Raw genomic sequence first — 18,805 nt, 5'->3', positions numbered from 1 at the left:
TGAGGTGACTCGGGCATTAACCAATACTTCAGTACTGTGTTGCGTAAGAACAGGACAAAGTCTACAAATGTTTTGGAGATGAAAGAAAGCAGTCCGAGAAATGTTACTTATATGGGAGAAATTATTTAATAATAATAATAATAATAATAATAATAATAATAATAATAATAATAATAAAATAATAATAATTATTATTATTTAATAATTGCCATTATTAGTGTATAAATGAATATAAATAATTGCATTCAAACGGTTCGCCAAAATCTGTTGTATGTAAACGATGCTAATTTAAACGTTATTGTTTTATCATCAGAAAACCTGTCTACCTGTATTAGTTTAAATGGCACTTTTGCCACTCGCAATATGGCGGATGCGCTGACGTATCGTGTCGACTTGGCAACACAGTGAATGCGGCATCTATGTCTATGGTGTTAAGTGTGCCTTGAACGCGCGCGTATTTTGGTGCGGTGTGCGCGCCCGCTTAATGTGTCATCCTCACGGGTCGTTTAAGAGGACTGACAGAGCATCCTAAATGTCCAGCTTCAATCCGCAGTTCTGAGTTTACTACTTAGTGTCCCCGCCGGAGCAAGCACAGTTTCACAGGGTGTTGCCAATTCACTTCCCAGTTCAACCATTTACTCATAAAATCCCGATTTTCCCTTTCAAATGAGCTGCTGATGTCTTTTCCCAAAGGTTACTGACCGGCGAAAACTGTCACACTTGTGCTTACTATTCTTACAAATGCCAAATACTCAGTCACGGTGGCAGAAAAGCAGATGCATCACCTATTATAATTAAGAAATATTGCCCCAGCAGACCCCCGTGACCCCCTGTAGTTAGGGTATAGCGGGTTGGATGATGGATGTATTGTAGCAAAATAATGGAAACATAATCTGCAAATGCGGCGTCAGTAACACTCAGAAACCCTGTTATTCTCAAAGAAGCCACTAGATGGTGCTATTAGATCACTCAAGAGCGCGATCAACACCGATTTACCGCTGGACGACACCACCGCCCACAATGCAAAGCGGCTCTTCGTCTTAACGCCGGGCAAACTTGACGGGGAGAAGAAATTTAGATGATCTGGGATGAAGAAGAACACCGTATAAACGGGCAAAACCGTAACCGGACATTACTACAAAAATGGCAATGGTGTGCACAGTGGCGTCACTTACCCACAGAAATGAAATTATTTCATAAACTATCTTAAAAATGTGGATTCAGAAAGGATTGAGACTCCTCCGCTTTCTGCACACTTTATTGCGTGGTAGATTCCATTTTTTAAATGGATAAATCTGCCATTTTTCATAATGACGAGGTTTTCAAAACGGTTTGCAAATTTAATTAAAAAAATAAAAACTGAAATCCCTCCTTCACTGAAGTATTCAGAGCCTTAATTTGTAGAAGCCACTTCGGCAGCAGTTACAGTTTCATGTGTACTTGTCAAGTCTCTACAAGCGCTGCACACCTGATAATAGTACGAGAGATAGAGGCTGGGAGCGTGCGTAGTACTAGGATACAGTACATATGAATTGGGGGTAAAGGTTCTGTTTTTATGATACTTCCGTTTCTTTGAATTTTTGTGACTATTTTTCTTTAAAGTGGGTCGATTTGTTTAATTAAATTTAAAGGAACTGTACATGTTAAGGAGCTGTTGTATGAATTTTATAACTACACTGTCACCATCATTGTAAGGTATCTGTGTTTTGGCGGTTCAAAAACCAGCATACGAGAGTTTAATGTAATTAGAGAGGAATTTGAATTAAGTAAATGAATGAATAAACCCTGCTAATACAGCCCAGTGCCTATGAGTTTTATGAAATGTCACCCATCACAGGCATATTCTTCCAAGCATGGCCATCTTAACAGCACCCCACCCAAGGCAAAGTAATTCATTGAGACCCCTGTTTTAATAGCAAAACAGAAACATACACAGGCATCAGAAACATCGTGGAACCCCAGCCAGTGCCCATTGTGCCGATACTTTAAGACGGCCCTGGGTTTGGAATTTTATGTTAAGTGTAGACATCATTGTGTCCATATGTTAATACAGAGCTGGTTCCAACACAGTTTTGTAAACAGACGTTGTTAAAAGAATTCAAATACCCCCGCCCCCCCCAACATTCACAGACTGTCAATCCACTGTTTTGTGCCCACACCTTCTATATTTCATTCTTTCCAGTCCTGGGTCCTCTCTCATGTCCCCAGGTTTCAATGTAGAGGTCTGGCAGTGAAGAGCCCACTCAAAGCAAAGGGGTTTACAGCTTCACCTAGGGCATCAAAAATGCTAGAGGGGGCCCTGGTCCGACAAGTGGTGGGAATTTCCACAGTGCGATTGTCAACCTGATGGCACCGATTGAAACTTCAGCTTTATGTGGAGGAACAAACCTTCGATGACAGGGTGGTGGAATGCCACAGCCTAGCCTGGCATCATTGGTTAGCTGCTCTGGATGGGGTGCCAGGCACATGTACATGATCCTTTAGAGGCACCAACTACCTTATGACAGTGCTTAAAAAAAAAAAAAAACACAGTGCCAGCATACGGACCATTCAAGAACCAAAAGGGAGCAATTCAAAGGATTCCGTTCATTTGTAATAAAATTTCGCGTCACCCGTCATGATGCCAGCATGTCACTCTGTTATTTCTCTCCCTGCTGGCCCCATGGTGAAAGCGTCCCTACATTGTGGTATGCTCCACTTCGGCGCCACAACCCAATGAGCTATAGCTGGGTCTTGTGAGCAAAGCCTCGGCCATCGTGTCCTCACCCCGGACACCTGTTTGTCATTTTAGACAAGTTACAGTTTAGTGACAGACATGAAAGTGCGCCAGAGATGTGACCACTGCCTGCCTCAATGGGGGCTTGGATTCCATCTCCTCGGAGATCTTTGTCTTTTAATGCCAGTGTTAAAAGATGTCCGGGAACAGCATTTGGAGTATCCAGAACTAAAAGGAGAGCAAGAAGAGGAAGGAATGGACAAGCGGGTGCAGGTGGCACCATCATACATCTGACCGAATGGCTTTACTGAGCGACGTTTGAGCTATAAGACCCTCTTTAAATCAACAGCGGTGTAACATATCTGCTCTGATGACAGCCTCACAACAAAATCAAGTGGGAAGGAGCCCCCTGTAGCCCCCTGTAGCCATGAATGAATGATGGCCACCTATTAATAGGGAAATGGAGCACTGGACACTAGCATTAAGGGATAAGGGGGCAGAGGGACTCCGCAGGAGGACCACAGTTAAGACAGCCCAGGTGGACAGCAACAGGACCCCCAGGGGACTGGAGGAACTGTGCAGTAGTGGACAGAAGCCATTACAAACTGGGCACGAGATACAACTGAGCTGGAGCTCAATGAAAACTTCTTAACGCACTGGGAGACGTCAGACATGGACGCTGGATGAAACTGTGTGCGGCAAAAGAGCAGACACGCAGGTCTGACCACCTGAAAGAGCTTGAGACATCAGAGAAAGGCATGTGAAGTGGGCATCAGGGGACTTGAGGATCAACCGCAGTATGGAGACAAACCCAGGAAGTGGGCACTAGAAGGTGACATGAAACGAATCCGCCAACTAGGAAGACACGAGGGCAGAAGACACAACAGAAGTGGACGGAGGATCAAAGTGCAGGTTACAGACTGGGAGTGGGTGGCCACAAGAAGTTCATGGGACGAAAAATGGGCCAAAATCAAAGCTGCAGAGCCCCCTCGGACAAGAAACGCGGGACCGACGTGCTGACAGAAATGGGCACTTCAGAGACATCGACGAGACGGTAAGAAGAGAACACTGCAGGGACAGCGGCCGGCCACAAACAGTAAGTCAGAAGAAAACGAAGGACAGAGAGAGACCCCTGAAGGCAGCAGAGATGTGGAATGGATAGCCAACAGCCCACCCTCTAAGCACGGAGACACTGACCTGGTGGGCAAAAATGGACCGGGGGCAGCGGTAGAAAGACACAAGTCCACAGATGCAGAAGTGGCATGTCCAGGATGTGCAGGGGCTGCCACTTTTACTCCACCTGATGGCCACCCGAGTAGGGAGCTGGGATGCCATTTGGCTCGTCAAACCAGTTGAAAGGATGGTAGATGCCAAACCTACCCCACCCCACCTTTACCTTTTGCTCAATATTACTTCTGCTGTCACTGCGAAAGGCACTTTAGAGTCTTCTTGCCCTAGAAATGACCTACATGCATTTATATCCACTGGTTAGTTGCATCTCTTTTTCCTACACGGTCGGAAAAACACATTTGTCTTGGAGTGACCAAGTGGCTCATGAGATTGTGTCACCCATGCTGCTATTTGTCACCATCACCGAGAGAACCTGTCCTGGGTATGACGTTAAACTGCATCCGGCCCTGCAAGCGGCCCTCCAACTTACAGGGAAACCATGGGGGCAGGTGGCAGGATTGGCACTCCAGCCAACGTAAAAAAAAATAAAATGTCACACAGCTTTGACACGACAGACAAGACCCCCCTTCTGCTCCCCGCCGAAGTGACTCTGCTGTAGCCGCCAATAGGAAGGCCACTTGCATTATGAAGGGGTGGGAGGGAAAGCTCTTGGGAGCCCCACCCCCCAGATGAGTCAAAAGTGACGGAGAGCCAATGGGCTCAGGAATGTTGGGGATCACAACTGGGGTGGTGCGGAGGCAGAACTCGGGTCCCACAGGATCCTGAGCTGTTTTGTCATGTGGTGGGTGCAGCAACGCACTGTAGCAGTGAATGCACCCCCCAAACCTGACTGAGAAACCACTCAATGACTGGCTAGCCAGACACATCATGAGAATGACAGACAGCCAGCAGAAAGAGAAGACGACGGAGGAGAATGTGACTGGTGAAAGAGAGAGGGGGCGGGGCATGAGGGAGAGAGGGGCGGGGAATACAATGAAAGGTAGGGAACAGGAGAAGAAGGGGTGGGGAAAAGAGATGAAAGGTAAGGAATATGAGGCGAGGGGGAAGGGTGAGGAATAAGATCAGAGATGATGGGAGTGGGTGGGGGGGCAGTCATTTAAATGAAAAGTAAGGAATAGGAAAATGGGGGTAAAGCAAAAATCGCAGAAAGGGGTGGGGAATAAAACAACAGGTAAGAAAGACAGGAGAGAAGGTGGGACAAAGGTGCAGGATGAGGGAGGGAATAAAAGAAAAGGTGAAAATGGCGGGGGGGGGAGGTTATAGAATCAGGTCAGAAGTGAGCCAGTGTCGGTGGGCAAAGGTGCAGAAGGGGCAAGAACAAATGAAAGGTAAAGATGGCAACAGAGGGGCAAGGAATCAAGTCAAAGGTGAGACAGGACGGGGCAGGTATTAAAATTAAAGGTGAGGAATAGAAAGATAACTGGCAAAGTAAAGGCACAGAAGAGGTCAGGTAATAAAATGAAAGGCAAGAAGTGTCAGCGAGGCCAGTGGTGTTCTACACAATCCAAAACTCTGATAGGAGGAGACCTGACAGAGCCAAAGTCAGCAGCCAATCAGAAGACAAGTTCCTGAGGGTCACCTGATAGGCGCCTCACAGCACAGCAGCTTCAAGCACAACCTAACAGAGCAGGTCGACATAAAGCAAGTGGCAGTTTGTACTGTGAAGAGGAGACTTTGTGCTGCAGGTTTGACAAGGTGAGTGGCAGTAAGAAAGCCATTCCTTAAATGACAAAATAGGGCCTTAAAATTCCCTCTGTAGACTACTGTAGAACGTCTTATGGATCAATAAATCACAATATGAACTCTTCAGTTCATCATGCATGGTGTTTGTACGCCGTCGAGTTGGCGATGCTTCCCCTGTGTGTGACAACACACTTCCTCCTCCATGTTTGACAGTTGGTGATCTGGGGTTCTTCTGCTGGAGGCAGAGTTGGTGACTTGCAAAGAGTGACTGGCACTCTGAATCAAAAGGGTTACCACAGCTTGGCTGTTATATGAAAAAAAGGTACATGCTACTTTGATGAATCCAAAATTGGAATAAATGTTTGTACACTTAAAGAAAAAATAAGTCTAGGAATCATTATTTATTCTGTCTTGATTTCATGAAACTTTAAGATATTAAACTGCATGGTTTTCCATAAAAACCGAGGTGTTATAAAACAGTTTGACCGGTAGTGTAAGACGAGGGAATTTTTCAAGTACCGTTGCTAGGATGCCACTCACGGTTGCTAGGGGGTGTGACCTCTGAGGTGATGACTTTTGATGTCGTTGGCGTGATGAACTTCACCTATCTGAGATTGTGAATAATGTGACTCTTTGCCACAACATTCATTCTGAAAGTCTTTAACCTCAATCTTTGTTTAACGTTTCGGCCCTCGATGACAACTATTTGGACAGCCCAGTTTTTCACTTTAGGTTTGTTCTCATTTAGTGGATTCCTTCACTTTCTGCACAATCTTTGTATTGCAGACGTAATTTGAATAGCAGACATCTGCCATCACTACCCAACACACTACACTCCTATTAAAAAAAAAAAAAAAAAAGTGAAAACAGGTTTTCAGAAAGGTTTGTAAATGTAATACAGATCAAAAACTGAAATCACGCCTTCCTAGAAGTATGCAGACCCTCAAGTCGGCACTCTGTAGAAACCTCTTTGGCAGTAATTGCAGTTGAGTCTTCTGGGGAAATCTCTACAAGCTTTGCCCACCTGGATTTGGGTAGTTTTATCCCTACTTGGGACGCCTGATGGCCCCCTATTACAGGATGCTGATAAGCTGACAACTGAAGATGACCATCTTCTAAAACGTCCCAAATGACCGTAGGTCAGCTGGACAGGGCTGGTCAGTCTCATGACCACAGCAAAACAGAGGGGGTGTAACATACATAGGTCAAGCAGGATGCCCGGCCGTCCCATTTCATGTTACCTGCCTTCCTTTTTTTTTTCGGTTTGGGCTATTTTAGGCTCCTCCTGAGAATGAGACATCTGACCATCACTCAGTCCCATACACAGAATGATTAATTTCCGTTTTTTTAGTCTGATGGGCAAGCAGAGGTGCCAGTCCCACAGTCTGATGCCGTCCAATCAGAGACGGACACACATGCATGTGATTAGGATGTTGCAGCTTAATGCTTCCTTAACTGCAGAAAACCAAAGCTAATTGAATGTGTCTGGTCAGGACCCTACAGGGCACCCTAACGGTCATCCATTTCTGATTTCTGCATAGGCATCAGTGACTCAAAAGCTTGCTTTTAACGTTTAGAAAGGTTAGGGTGGGAGACGGAAAGATGTGTGGACTCAAATGAAACAATGAGCGAAAAAGACAGAGAGTAAGGTGGCGTGGCGTCTTGCCCTTACCCTGGCACTGCCCACCTACCTGCTCTCGCTGCCCGGCTCCTTCTTCTCACGCACCTTGAGCCACTTCTTGAGCAGGAAGCGCTTGCGGCGCGGAGAGGCACTGGGCGTGGAGCAGTTGGACCAGGGAGTGTCCTCATCACTGGATGGCGTGATCTCGATGGAGGGGAGCTGCAGGTACTCCTTGGAGCCCGAGACGTCCCGGATCAGCTCGCCGTTCTCCAGCATGTCCTTCTCGCTCAGCACGTTCTTCATGCGGCGCATCTTCAAGCGCTTGCGGCGCAGCGTCGGGGTGGACGAGCTGGACCAGACCGCCGTGCTCCCCAGGCCCCCACAGTCCGCCGAGACCTGCACGTGCAGGGAAGGTAGCTGCAGCGTCTCAGTCATGGCCACTTGTTGCATAACGGAAGGGCACCAGATGTGGCAGAAGACAACTGCCAGTCAAAGAGTGGGCTTCACTTTGGTGAGGGTTGGGTGGGTCAGAGGCCGGCCCACTCCATGGCTGCCAAGGGCGTAGGATCACAAAGTTACCAAGCTGGGGAGCACCTCAGGTCATCTCTCACAGCCTGGAAGGAAGGGAGGAAGGGAGGAAGGCCCCTGGACGAGGTAGATCCGCAGCTTGTCCTCTGTTGTCAGCTCCGGGTGGGCTTCTGCTTCGTCTTCACGCACGACACAGCCTGAAGGTTAGAGTAAGGTGATACCATGTGCTTTGGAGGGCAGGCAGGCATGCACACACTCGCACACACACACACACACACACACAGGCTTGTCACTGAAGGCTCCTGTCATCACTGCTGGACTCCTCATGTGTTAGTGGAGCACACACTCTCGGAGACACTAGCTGAAGCCAAACTTAAGGGAAGCGCACACACAAACACACAAAACAGGAGCATGCAGAAGAGCTGAGAAAGTACACAGGGTGTCATCGGAATCGGTCGGGCTGACAAATCACACACCGGCATAGACATCTTGACAGCATTCTCACACTGTCACCGGACACAGCAAAATATATAAAAGGTGTAAATATGAAAAACAATTTAAAAACTCGCCCCACAAATAACCACACAAACATAGACACCAAAGCTCACTTTCATATAGGAGTTTGATGGGCAGCCCTGTCACTACGCACAAGCACTGGGGACCACACAAAGAGTGACGGACACCCGCTACATCTGAAATGTACAAAATGCCTCATTTGCATAAATAGTGGGAGTGTAAAGGGTGGGGTTAACAATGCATTGTGAGAACAAGGTGCATACGCTATATGTACAGTGCTAGACAACTCCTAGTTTGCATAATCCCGCCTACTACATCACATGGGGCATGCTTTAGAAGACACTGACACTCTATATGCACAGTGCGAAACAGCATCCGATTTGTGATTTGCATAACCCCACCTACCACATCACATCGTGCGGGATTGAGAATGTATTATGAGACTGAAGCACTCACTTTATATGCACATTGTGAAGCAGCATTTCAAATGCATAACCTCTCCTACCACATACACACTAAAGCCGAGTCAGGTGTAAATATGTGTAAATTTTGGGTGGGATTATGCAAATGAGTGCTGCAGTGAATGACTCATTTGCATAACCCCACAAACCAGATGCACACTGAGGAGTGGAGCTGCACCAAGGTGCATACTCTATATGCACAGTATTATGCCTTTGTCTCATTTTCATAACCCCTGCTACCAGATAACATGGGGCAGGGTTAAGAACACATTAGGAGACTGAAGCGCACATTCTATATGTACAGAGCTAGGCAGAATAAAAAAACATTGCGAGGTTAAGGTGCTCCTTCTAAATGCAGTGTTATGCATCGGCTCATCTGCATAACCCCTCCTATCACATATACGCTAAAGCTGAGTGGAAGTAGGCGGGGTTACCAATACATTGCGAGACAGAATCATACACATTGTGAAACTAAAGTGCACACTTTATATGCACAGTGAAATGCAGCATTTAATTTGCATAACCCTGCCTACCAAATTAGATGGGAGGGGGTTTAATAACACATCTCAGAACTTAACTTGGAGACTGAAGTGCACACTCTTTACGCAGAGTCCTATAAGGCATCTCAAACTGCATAACCCATCCTACCACATACACACTAAAGCAAGTGGGATGGGGGTGGGCGTAGTTAACAAAAAATTGTCAAACTCGCACACCCTATATATGCATAGTACAATCCAGCATCTCATTTGCATAACCCTTCCTACCAAATAAAACAGTGCGGGTTGATAAAGCATCCCAGTTCTAACCTTGGAAATTGAAGTGCACACTGTATATGCGCGGTGCTATGCAGCAACTCATTTGCATAACCCCTCCTAGCACATATAGACTAATGCTGACTGGGAGTGGGTGGGATGAACGGTACATTATGAGAGAGAGAGTAAAATATATTTTGAGACTAAAGTGCTCACTACATATGTTCAGCACTATGCTCCATTTAATTTCTATAATGCCATGCGCCAATCCACATACACATTAAAGCTGGATGGGAGGTAGAGGTAACAGTACAATGTGAGTTCAAGTTGCACACTCTATATGAACAGCACAATGATACAACTTATTTGCATAACCCCTCCTACCACATATATTCTAAAGCTGAATGGTATTGGGCGTGGTTAACAGTACATTGCTAAGACAGAATCGCACACTTCCAAATGCACAGTACTGTGCTTCATCTCATTTGTATAACCCCGCCCACCATACACACATTAAGATGGGTGGGGATGGGGTTAACCATACATTGTGAGTTCAAGTTGCTCACTCTATATACACCGCACAAGTCTTCATCTAATTTGCATAACCCCTTATACTACATATTTACCAAAGCTGACTGGTAGTGGGTGTGGTTAACAGTATATTGTTATGACAGAATCATACACTTTCATATTCACAGCACTGTGCTCCATCTCATTTGTATAACCCCGCCTATCACCTTAAAGCCGAGAGGGGGTGAGGTTTACAGTATATTGCGAGATCAATGTGCATACTCTATTTGCACAGCACAATGCTCCAACTCATTTACATAGCCCAGCCTACCACATACACATTAAAACTGCGGTGGGTTTGGGTGGGGTTTTCAAAACACTGGGAGTTAGAATCACACATTCCATGTGCCCAGTGTTATGCAGCATTTCATTTGCATAATCCCTCCTACCACATATTTTCTAAAGCTGAATGGTAGTGGGTGTGGTTAACAGTACATTGTTATGACAGAATCATACACTTTCATATTCACAGCACTGTGCTCCATCTCATTTGTATAACCCCGCCCATCACCTTAAAGCCGAGAGGGGGTGAGGTTAACAGTACATTGCGAGTTCAAGGTGCACACTCTATATGCACAGCACAATGCTCCAACTCATTTACATAGCCCAGCCTACCACATACACATTAAAACTGCGGTGGGCTTGGGTGGGGTTTCAAAACACTGAGAGTCAGAATCACACATTTCATGTTCCCAGTGTTATGCAGCGTTTCATTTGCTTAAGCCCTTCTTCCACATGCAAGTGGAGCGCACCGCACTATACAGCATCACTTCTGTTTCATAACCCACTAGCCATCCTGCTTACACCTGTGTGGACTTCCTAGCTCTTACTTCATTATTTAAGTTGGCAGCTCCTCACCTGCACCCCAGCACACAGCATCAGGAGATGCCCCCACTATGTCAATTTGTCTGTGACTACAGTATTTTGTTAAATTGTTGCCCAGATGTGTGCTGAACCGCCACCATGGACAGACACAACACACGTCCACCATCCCCTATCCACATACACTTTCATATGCCCATAGTTAACAGTCAGCCATGTCCCAGGCCTGAGTGTCTGCGCTCATAAATGGGTGATTTTGTGACACGTGTAACCACATTTCTCGCCAGTTTGGTTCCCAAGTGTGTGGCTCCCCTCAGTGTCACTGTAGCACATCCATTATTCAGAATTGTGTCTTAGTTTCCACTGCTGTGTGTAATCTCTCTTTATGAACGATGCCAGAAGTGACAACAGCAGGCAGGAGGACATAGGTATGGACACTGAGACTTAGAGGGGACTAGGAGACAGACGACAGGGGTGAGGACCAAAGTGGGCATTCCAAAATGAGACGGGGCGCAGGGGAGTACCACACCCCTTTTCTACTGACCCTTGAGTGCCCTGCAATGAAACCATTGGACTTCAAAGCCTCCTCTCTTCACGTAAAGCCCTAAAATCAGTGGCACGGGGCTGTGAGGGGGCCATTTCAGCTTTGCCTTCTTGCCCTGTGCTTGCTCGGCTTCACACGTGGCTAACTTTAAAAGTAAGCAGTTCTAGCAAAGAGTCTCCAATGGGGTCAATGCAAGCCATTCTTGTGCATCCTGCCAGCGAGGGCACCGTGCCAGGAAAGTGGCGCCACAGTTGGCATGGGCAACCAGAGGCTGAGCAGCTTTATATAAAAGCAGAAGAAGAGAAAGGCAGGACAGTTTGCCAAGGAAAATGAAGGGCGAGTAGAAAAAGAAAGCGTCAAGATAACTGTCCGCAGCTAGAAAGTGCAATCAAAGCTATTTGAGCCCCCCCAACAGCCAGCCACCAATCAGTCGCTACTGTTTAATTAAGTGGCAGACGAGAGAGCCGCTGCTGAGCAAACACAGACCTCGCTCTGTAAACAGCTCGATCACGCGCCCACTGCCAGCGCCCAACAGCACAAATGACTAACGGGCACAGTCAGAGTCTTGCTACAGGCCCCCAACCCCTACAAGGTGGGAATGAATGGAGTGAAGTGGGAGGTCCAGAGATAACATGTGGGGGCCGAGGGTGACGACAGGTGTATGGGGGGCAGCAATTTTCCATGTTGTGACAGGGGTGCACATGTGATACAACAGAAGTGAAAAAAGGGAAACAGGGGGCCGGGTGGTCTCTGTAACAAAGTGGCCCTAGCAGCCCTCGTGTGTGGAATTAGGGTTCATCTTAGCTCCGCCCACATGTGTCCGTCACTTCCTTATAAGGTAAGAAAGGGTTAACGTGCTTAGCACATGAGCCACAAGCGAGTCAGTCAGACTGTGTGGGAGACCGCGGCTTAGAGCTTGTGTGTGTGTGTGTGGGTGTGGGTGGGTGTGATGGACGCATTGAGGGTCTACAGGTTTACACCAGAGTTGACCATAATAGAGAAAACCGCAGTTCTGTCTGTGTCATAAATGTCATGTAACACAACAGAGCAAAACCTTCTCCATCTTGCTTCATCTAATGCCATCAGCAAAAGACAGGAACTAACTCCGATTTATCATGGCGTCCAATTAACAAGAACACCCTCAAACCTCCTCAGGGTTCATGAGGGCCAGCACATACTCTAACAATATTGTGCACCCTGCAGTCTTCAGTGTAGGATGGGGTGCCAAATCCGTCGCAGAGCCTTCTCACCAAAGGTCTCGCTCACACGGACCAAAATCACTTAAGACACACATTTCTGAAGATGTGACAGGTGATCCAGAGTCTCCAGCAGAGGTTCCTATGGACGCAGGTAGAACTTGCAAGCTGCACTTAGAAAATGAGTGAAGACTCAGGAGTCGAGCAATAGCAGCCCTAATTGGCTGGCCACCGTAATGTCCACAGCATCTTCATGTTAATGATATGAACACTCTATGGTATAACACATATACATACTGTATATCTATACTAATAAAAGGCAAAGCCCTCACTCACTCACTCACTCACTCACTCATCACTAATTCTCAAACTTCCCGTGTAGGTAGAAGGCTGAAATTTGGCAGGCTCATTCCTTACAGCTTACTTACAAAAGTTGGGCAGGTTTCATTTCGAAATTCTACGCGTAACGGTCATAACGGTTGAAGTCTGTAATGGCCAATGTGTTGTGCAGGGCAGGCCCACTGAATCAACAAGCAGAATAAGAATGCAGGCTCAGTTAGGGGACAAACCCCTGGAGTAAGTAGAGGAGGAGAAAATGAAGACAAAAGTGAGGGCCATGCTGAACGAGGCTGCACTTCTACTCTCTGTGACACACTGACATGGAGGACTTTCAATTATTCAGCTAGAAGTAAACGCTACGGGGGAATCCTTTAAGGTCAAACGGCAATGCACCTGCATACTGCATCAATGGGACTTTCTTTTTATCTTTAGTCAAGACAATTGTTTTCTTCTTAATTGTAATTCTTCTGTGTATTTCCTGGAGTTTGCTCGTATTTTTAAGGTTTATTGAACTTCTGCAAAAAGGTAAACTTCCCTTTTACGTTCAAATAAAGGATTATCTATCTACCCCTATTTACTGTATCTACACCTATATCTACTGCATATATATACGCCATTTATCTGTACATCTACCTACTGATCCCTATTTATTGTTATCTATTTTTATATCATTTTTCCAGTCTTCAACTGTCCAATTTTGGTGAGCTCGTGCAAATTGTAGCCTCTTTTTCCTATTTGTAGTGGAGATGAGTGGTACCTGGTGGGGTCTTCTGCTGTTGTAGCCCATCCGCCTCAAGGTTGTGCGTGTTGTGGCTTCACAAATGCTTTGCTGCATACCTCGGTTGTAACGAGTGGTTATTTCAGTCAAAGTTGCTCTTCTATCAGCTTGAATCAGTCGGCTCATTCTCCTCTGACTTCTAGCATCAACAAGGCATTTTCGCCCACAGGACTGCCGCATACTGGATATTTTTCCCTTTTCACACCATTCTTTGTAAACCCTAGAAATGGTTGTGCGTGAAAATCCCAGTAACTGAGCAGATTGTGAAATACTCAGACCGGCCTGTCTGGCACCAACAACCATGCCACACTCAAAATTGCTTAAATCACCTTTCTTTCTCATTCTGACATTCAGTTTGGAGTTCAGGAGATTGTCTTGACCAGGACCACACCCCTAAGTGCATTGAAGCAACTGCCATGTGATTGGTTGATTAGATAATTCCATTAATGAGAAATTGAACAGGTGTTCCTAATAATCCTTTAGGTGAGTGTATATGCATATGAACAGATATGATATATATCTGTCCCTATATAGTGTATCTATAGCCAGAATTTCTATCTACCTATACACTGTATCTATATGTCTATCTACTGCATATAGGTATCCATGTATAGCTAAATCTATACACCTACTTAGGTTATTAAAGGCCTGGATCTTTGGTTTTAAATCGATGACCTTCACAAGACCAGACCCTCAGACTCCTCACTCAGCCTCTCGAGAGCCGCTGATCAGAGCCTCCATTGAAGATTTCAGCATCATCAGTGAAGTCCAGATCAGTGAATCTTTCTTCACCAACAGATGCCCGACCCCCCCAGCCACTGGACCCTACGACCCTGCCCATCACCCAGTCCATGCAAAGGATAGTCTTTAAAATCATGACAATTAAAATGAAGGGAATAGAAGTCAATTAACAGCAGAAATCGCTCCCTGTTGAAGATAGTGGCACAAAGGAAAACCAACAATCACTGCAGCCCCCCAGGATCGGAGCTGGACACCCTGGTCTAGATGTTCCATTAGCTAATACAAGGCTGAAAAAGCTACCAAAACATCCTGGAAAAATAGAATAAGGAATAAATAGTAAGCCTATTGTGACAATTTAGATACAACTGAGATGTTCAATTTGTAAGAAGAAAGGCGTCAACCAATTAGTCACATTAGTTTCACGTGTGGTCGTTTGCCCTCTGATCCAATCCAGGCAGGTCCCAGAAGCCCATGGGCCACAGCGCAGCTAATCGTTTCCCTGTAAAGATGACATGCCAGCTGTCCAAGTGACATCAGGTGTGCTGCTTCCTCCGTTTGATGTCACACTTATTAATTAGTCGCAAGGTTGCGATCATCAAGCCATTTACAGCCCACCTGGCTCCCCGCCCAGGCCATTTGCAGCTCGTTGTTTTAATGAAGGACTGGCACTCTGTTGATGAAAGCATCTTAGGCAGAGGCTAACAGATTGTCTGCCCACATGGTGACAGAATCCGCAGCACTTTCGTTTAACTGCTCCCTTGCGGCAGGCTGTGAACACTAGAGAATTCATCATCTCCTCCCAAATCTGACCTGGACGAATAAATCACGACGCTGCTCGCTACACTTCACCTTTAAAAGCTGCACGCAGTGCCCATAGTTTACGAAAGCACTGAAAGAAGGGGCACTGCCAACTCAGGCCCTGAAAAGAATTCAAAATTATGACGTAGCAGCGCTAGAAGGAGTCAAGAGGGGAGCGACCAGGGGGATTGCTGGACTACAGGGGATGAGTTATGGGGAAAGACTGAAGGAGCTGAGCCTTTAAAAGAGATTAAAACAAGATGTGACTGAGGTGTTCAAAATGATGAAGGGAATGAGTGCAGTGGACATACTGTATTTATCTATCCCTATATACAGTATCTACAATATATCTATCAATAATATCTACTGACCGATCCCTATATAATCTATCTACTGCATATATTAATCTAGATATCTATACTGTCTAGCTATATACTGTATCTATAGTTATATCTCTGTATCTAATGTTTATATTTATCTATTCCTATATACAGTATCTATGATTCATATCTACTGATCAATCCCTATATAATGTATCTCTCTCTCTCTCTATATTATATATATATATATATATATATATATATATATATATATATATATATATATATATATATATATATATAGAGAGAGAGAGAGAGAGAGAGAGAGAGAGAGAGAGAGAGAGAGAGAGAGAGAGAGATATCTCTATCTATATATCTATTTGCTTCCCAGGTCCTCCCTGCGTGGAGTTTGCATGTTCTCCCCGTGTCTGCATGGGTTTCCTCCCACAGTCCAAAGACATGCAGATTAGCTGCACTGCCGATTCTAAATTGTCCCTAGTGTGTGCATGTGCCCTGTGATGGGCTGGCGCCCTGCCCAGGGTTTGTTTCCTGCCTTGTGCCCTGTGTTGGCTGGGATTGGCTCCAGCAGACCCTCGTGACCCTGTAGTTTATATCCTTCGTTATTTTAGCTGTGTGCTTAGGGTCATTGTCTTGTTGGAAGGTAAACCTTCGGCCCAGTCTGAGGTCCTTAGCACTCGGAAGAAGGTTTTTGTCCAGGATATCCCTGTACTTGGCCACATTCATTTTTCCAAGTGATGAGCAGTGCCTGGTTGTCTCCACACATACCGCTTAGAATTAAGGCCAAAAAGTTCTATCTTGGAGTTTGCTAAAAGACACCTGAAGGACTCTGAGATGATGAGAAATAAGATTCTCTGGTCTGATGAGACCAAGATAGAACTATTTGGCCTTAATTCTAAGCGGTATGTGTGGAGACAACCAGGCACTGCTCATCACTTGTCCAATACAGTCCCCACAGTGAAGCATGGCGGTGGCAGCATCATGCTGTGGGGGTGTTTTTCAGCTACAGGGACAGGACGACTGGTTGCAATCGAGGGAAAAATGAATGCGGCCAAGTACAGGGATATCCTGGACAAAAACCTTCTCCAGACAAGACAATGACCCTAAGCACACAGCTAAAATAACGAAGGAGTGGCTTCACAACAACTCTGTGACTGTTCTTGAACGGCCCAGCCAGAGCCCTGACTTAAACCCAATTGAGCATATCTGGAGAGACCTAAAAATGGCTGTCCACCAACGTTTACCATCTAACCTGACAGAACTGGAGAGGATCTGCAAGGAGGAATGGCAGAGGATCCCCAAATGGTATGAAAAACTTGTTGCATCTTTCCCAAGAAGACTCATGGCTGTATTAGCTCAAAAGGGTGCTTCTACTAAATACTGAGCAAAGTGTCTGAATACTTAGGACCATTTGATATTTCAGTTTTTCTTTTTTAATAAATCTTGAACAATTTCAAAAAATCTTTTTTTTTTTGTCTGTCAATATGGGGTGCTATGTGTTTATTAATTAGGGAAAAAAATAATTTAAATGATTTTAGCAAATGGCTACATTATAACAAAGAGTGAAAAATTAAAGGGGGTCTGAATACTTTCCGTACCCACTGTATATTATATATCCATAGTTATATCTCTATATCTATAGATCTCTATATCTAATGTACATACTTATCTATCCCTTTATACTGTATCTAACAGTATATCTAGGATTCATATTTACCTATCTATCCCTATATGGATGTATATTTATGATTTATTTGTAGATTGAAGGAGCTGAGCCTTTAAAGAGGATTAAGAGGTGACACGACTGAAGTGTTTAAAATGATGAAGGGGATTGAGTCCAGTGGATCAAGACTTGGACTTTAAAATAAGTTCAGCCAGAACACGGGGACACAGTTGGAAACTTGTGAAGGGTTTGCTTAGGAAGTTTTACTTCAGACAGACACATGGAATAATTGACCAAGTCATGTGATAGACAGATGGACTTTAGGCACCTTCAAAACTCAACTTGATTTTATTTCAGAAGAATGAAGTGGACAAGAATGGTGGGCTTGGTTGGGCTCCATGGTCTGTTCTTGTCAAGAATCTGAACCGGAATTCAGATAGTTAGATAATTGATGGATGGACGTTGAAACCCGCAGGACACTCAGCTGGATTAAGATGCTAAAATGAAGTACAGATGGATGGACAACAAAGCCCTCATGACATAATCCTGAATTCAGATGGTTAAATAAGGGATGGATGGATGGACACTGAAGTCTTCATGGCACTTAACTAGTTAGATGAAGGACAGATGGATGGACATCAAAGCCTTCATAGCACTCAACCCCAATTGATATGGTTAGATAATAGATGAATGGACGGACATTGAAGCCCACTGGACACTCAACTGGATTAAGAAGCTTAGATGAAGGACAGATGGATGAACATCAAAGCCCTTATGACAATCAACCCAAATTCAGACAATAAGATAAAGGATGGATGGACAAATGGAAATTGAAGCCCCTGTTATACCCAACTGGATTAAAATGGTTAAACAATGTGTGGTTCAGCACTGAAGTCCTCATTACAGCTAACTAAATTTAAAATGGACATTGGAGCCCTTGTGACACCTAACCAGTTTAAGAAGGTTAGATGAAGGACAAATGGGTGGACATCTAAGCCCTCATGACACTCAACCTGAATTTAAACAGTGAAAGAATGAATGGATGGGTGGACAAGACAAATGGACACTGAAGCCCTCATAATCCTTAACTGGATTAGGAAGCAAAGATGAAGGGTAGACAGATGGACATTGAAGCTCGCATGGCACGCACCCAAATTAAGATGACTGGACAATGGATGGTTGGATGGATGGAAATTAAAGCCCTTGTGACAGCCAGCTGGATTAAAATGATTAAATAATTTATAGGTGAGCACTGAAGCCCTCGTTACACTAAACTAATTTAAAAAGGACACTGAAGCACTCATGAAAGTTAATAAGATTAAGAAAATGAGATGAAGGACAGAGGGATGAGCATCAAGGCCCTCGTAACACTCAACATGAATTCAAATAGTTAGATGGTAGATGGATGGATGGATGGATGGACATTAAAGCCCTTGTGACACTCAACCCGAATTCTAATGGTTAGATTAGTGGATATATGAAGGGGTGGGCATTGAAGCCCTGCTGACACTCAACCTGAATTCAGATGGTTAGATAATGATGGAT

At 45.0% G+C, this 18,805-nt stretch overlaps 1 protein-coding gene across 7 annotated transcripts in view; it reads right to left on the bottom strand.

The window, feature by feature from the left end:
- gramd1ba (GRAM domain containing 1Ba) overlaps positions 1-18,805 on the bottom strand; it is a 325,749-nt gene that overhangs the window by 147,143 nt on the left and 159,801 nt on the right. For 4 of the 7 annotated variants that reach the window (XM_039764172.1, XM_039764173.1, XM_039764174.1 and 1 more), the window contains exon 2: positions 7,282-7,936. The exons of the other annotated variants lie outside the window; for them this stretch is intronic. In XM_039764172.1, coding sequence (XP_039620106.1) covers positions 7,282-7,661 — 380 coding nt within the window. In that variant the 5' untranslated portion in view covers positions 7,662-7,936. The remainder of the gene's footprint in view (positions 1-7,281; positions 7,937-18,805) is intronic. 7 annotated transcript variants of the gene reach the window in all.

The sequence above is a fragment of the Polypterus senegalus genome, chromosome 9 (assembly GCF_016835505.1).
Source record: "Polypterus senegalus isolate Bchr_013 chromosome 9, ASM1683550v1, whole genome shotgun sequence".
In the NCBI taxonomy this organism is placed as follows: Eukaryota; Metazoa; Chordata; class Cladistia; order Polypteriformes; family Polypteridae; genus Polypterus; species Polypterus senegalus.
The sequence above is the reverse complement of the archived record's forward strand: the minus strand, read 5'-3'. Positions and strand labels throughout refer to the sequence as shown.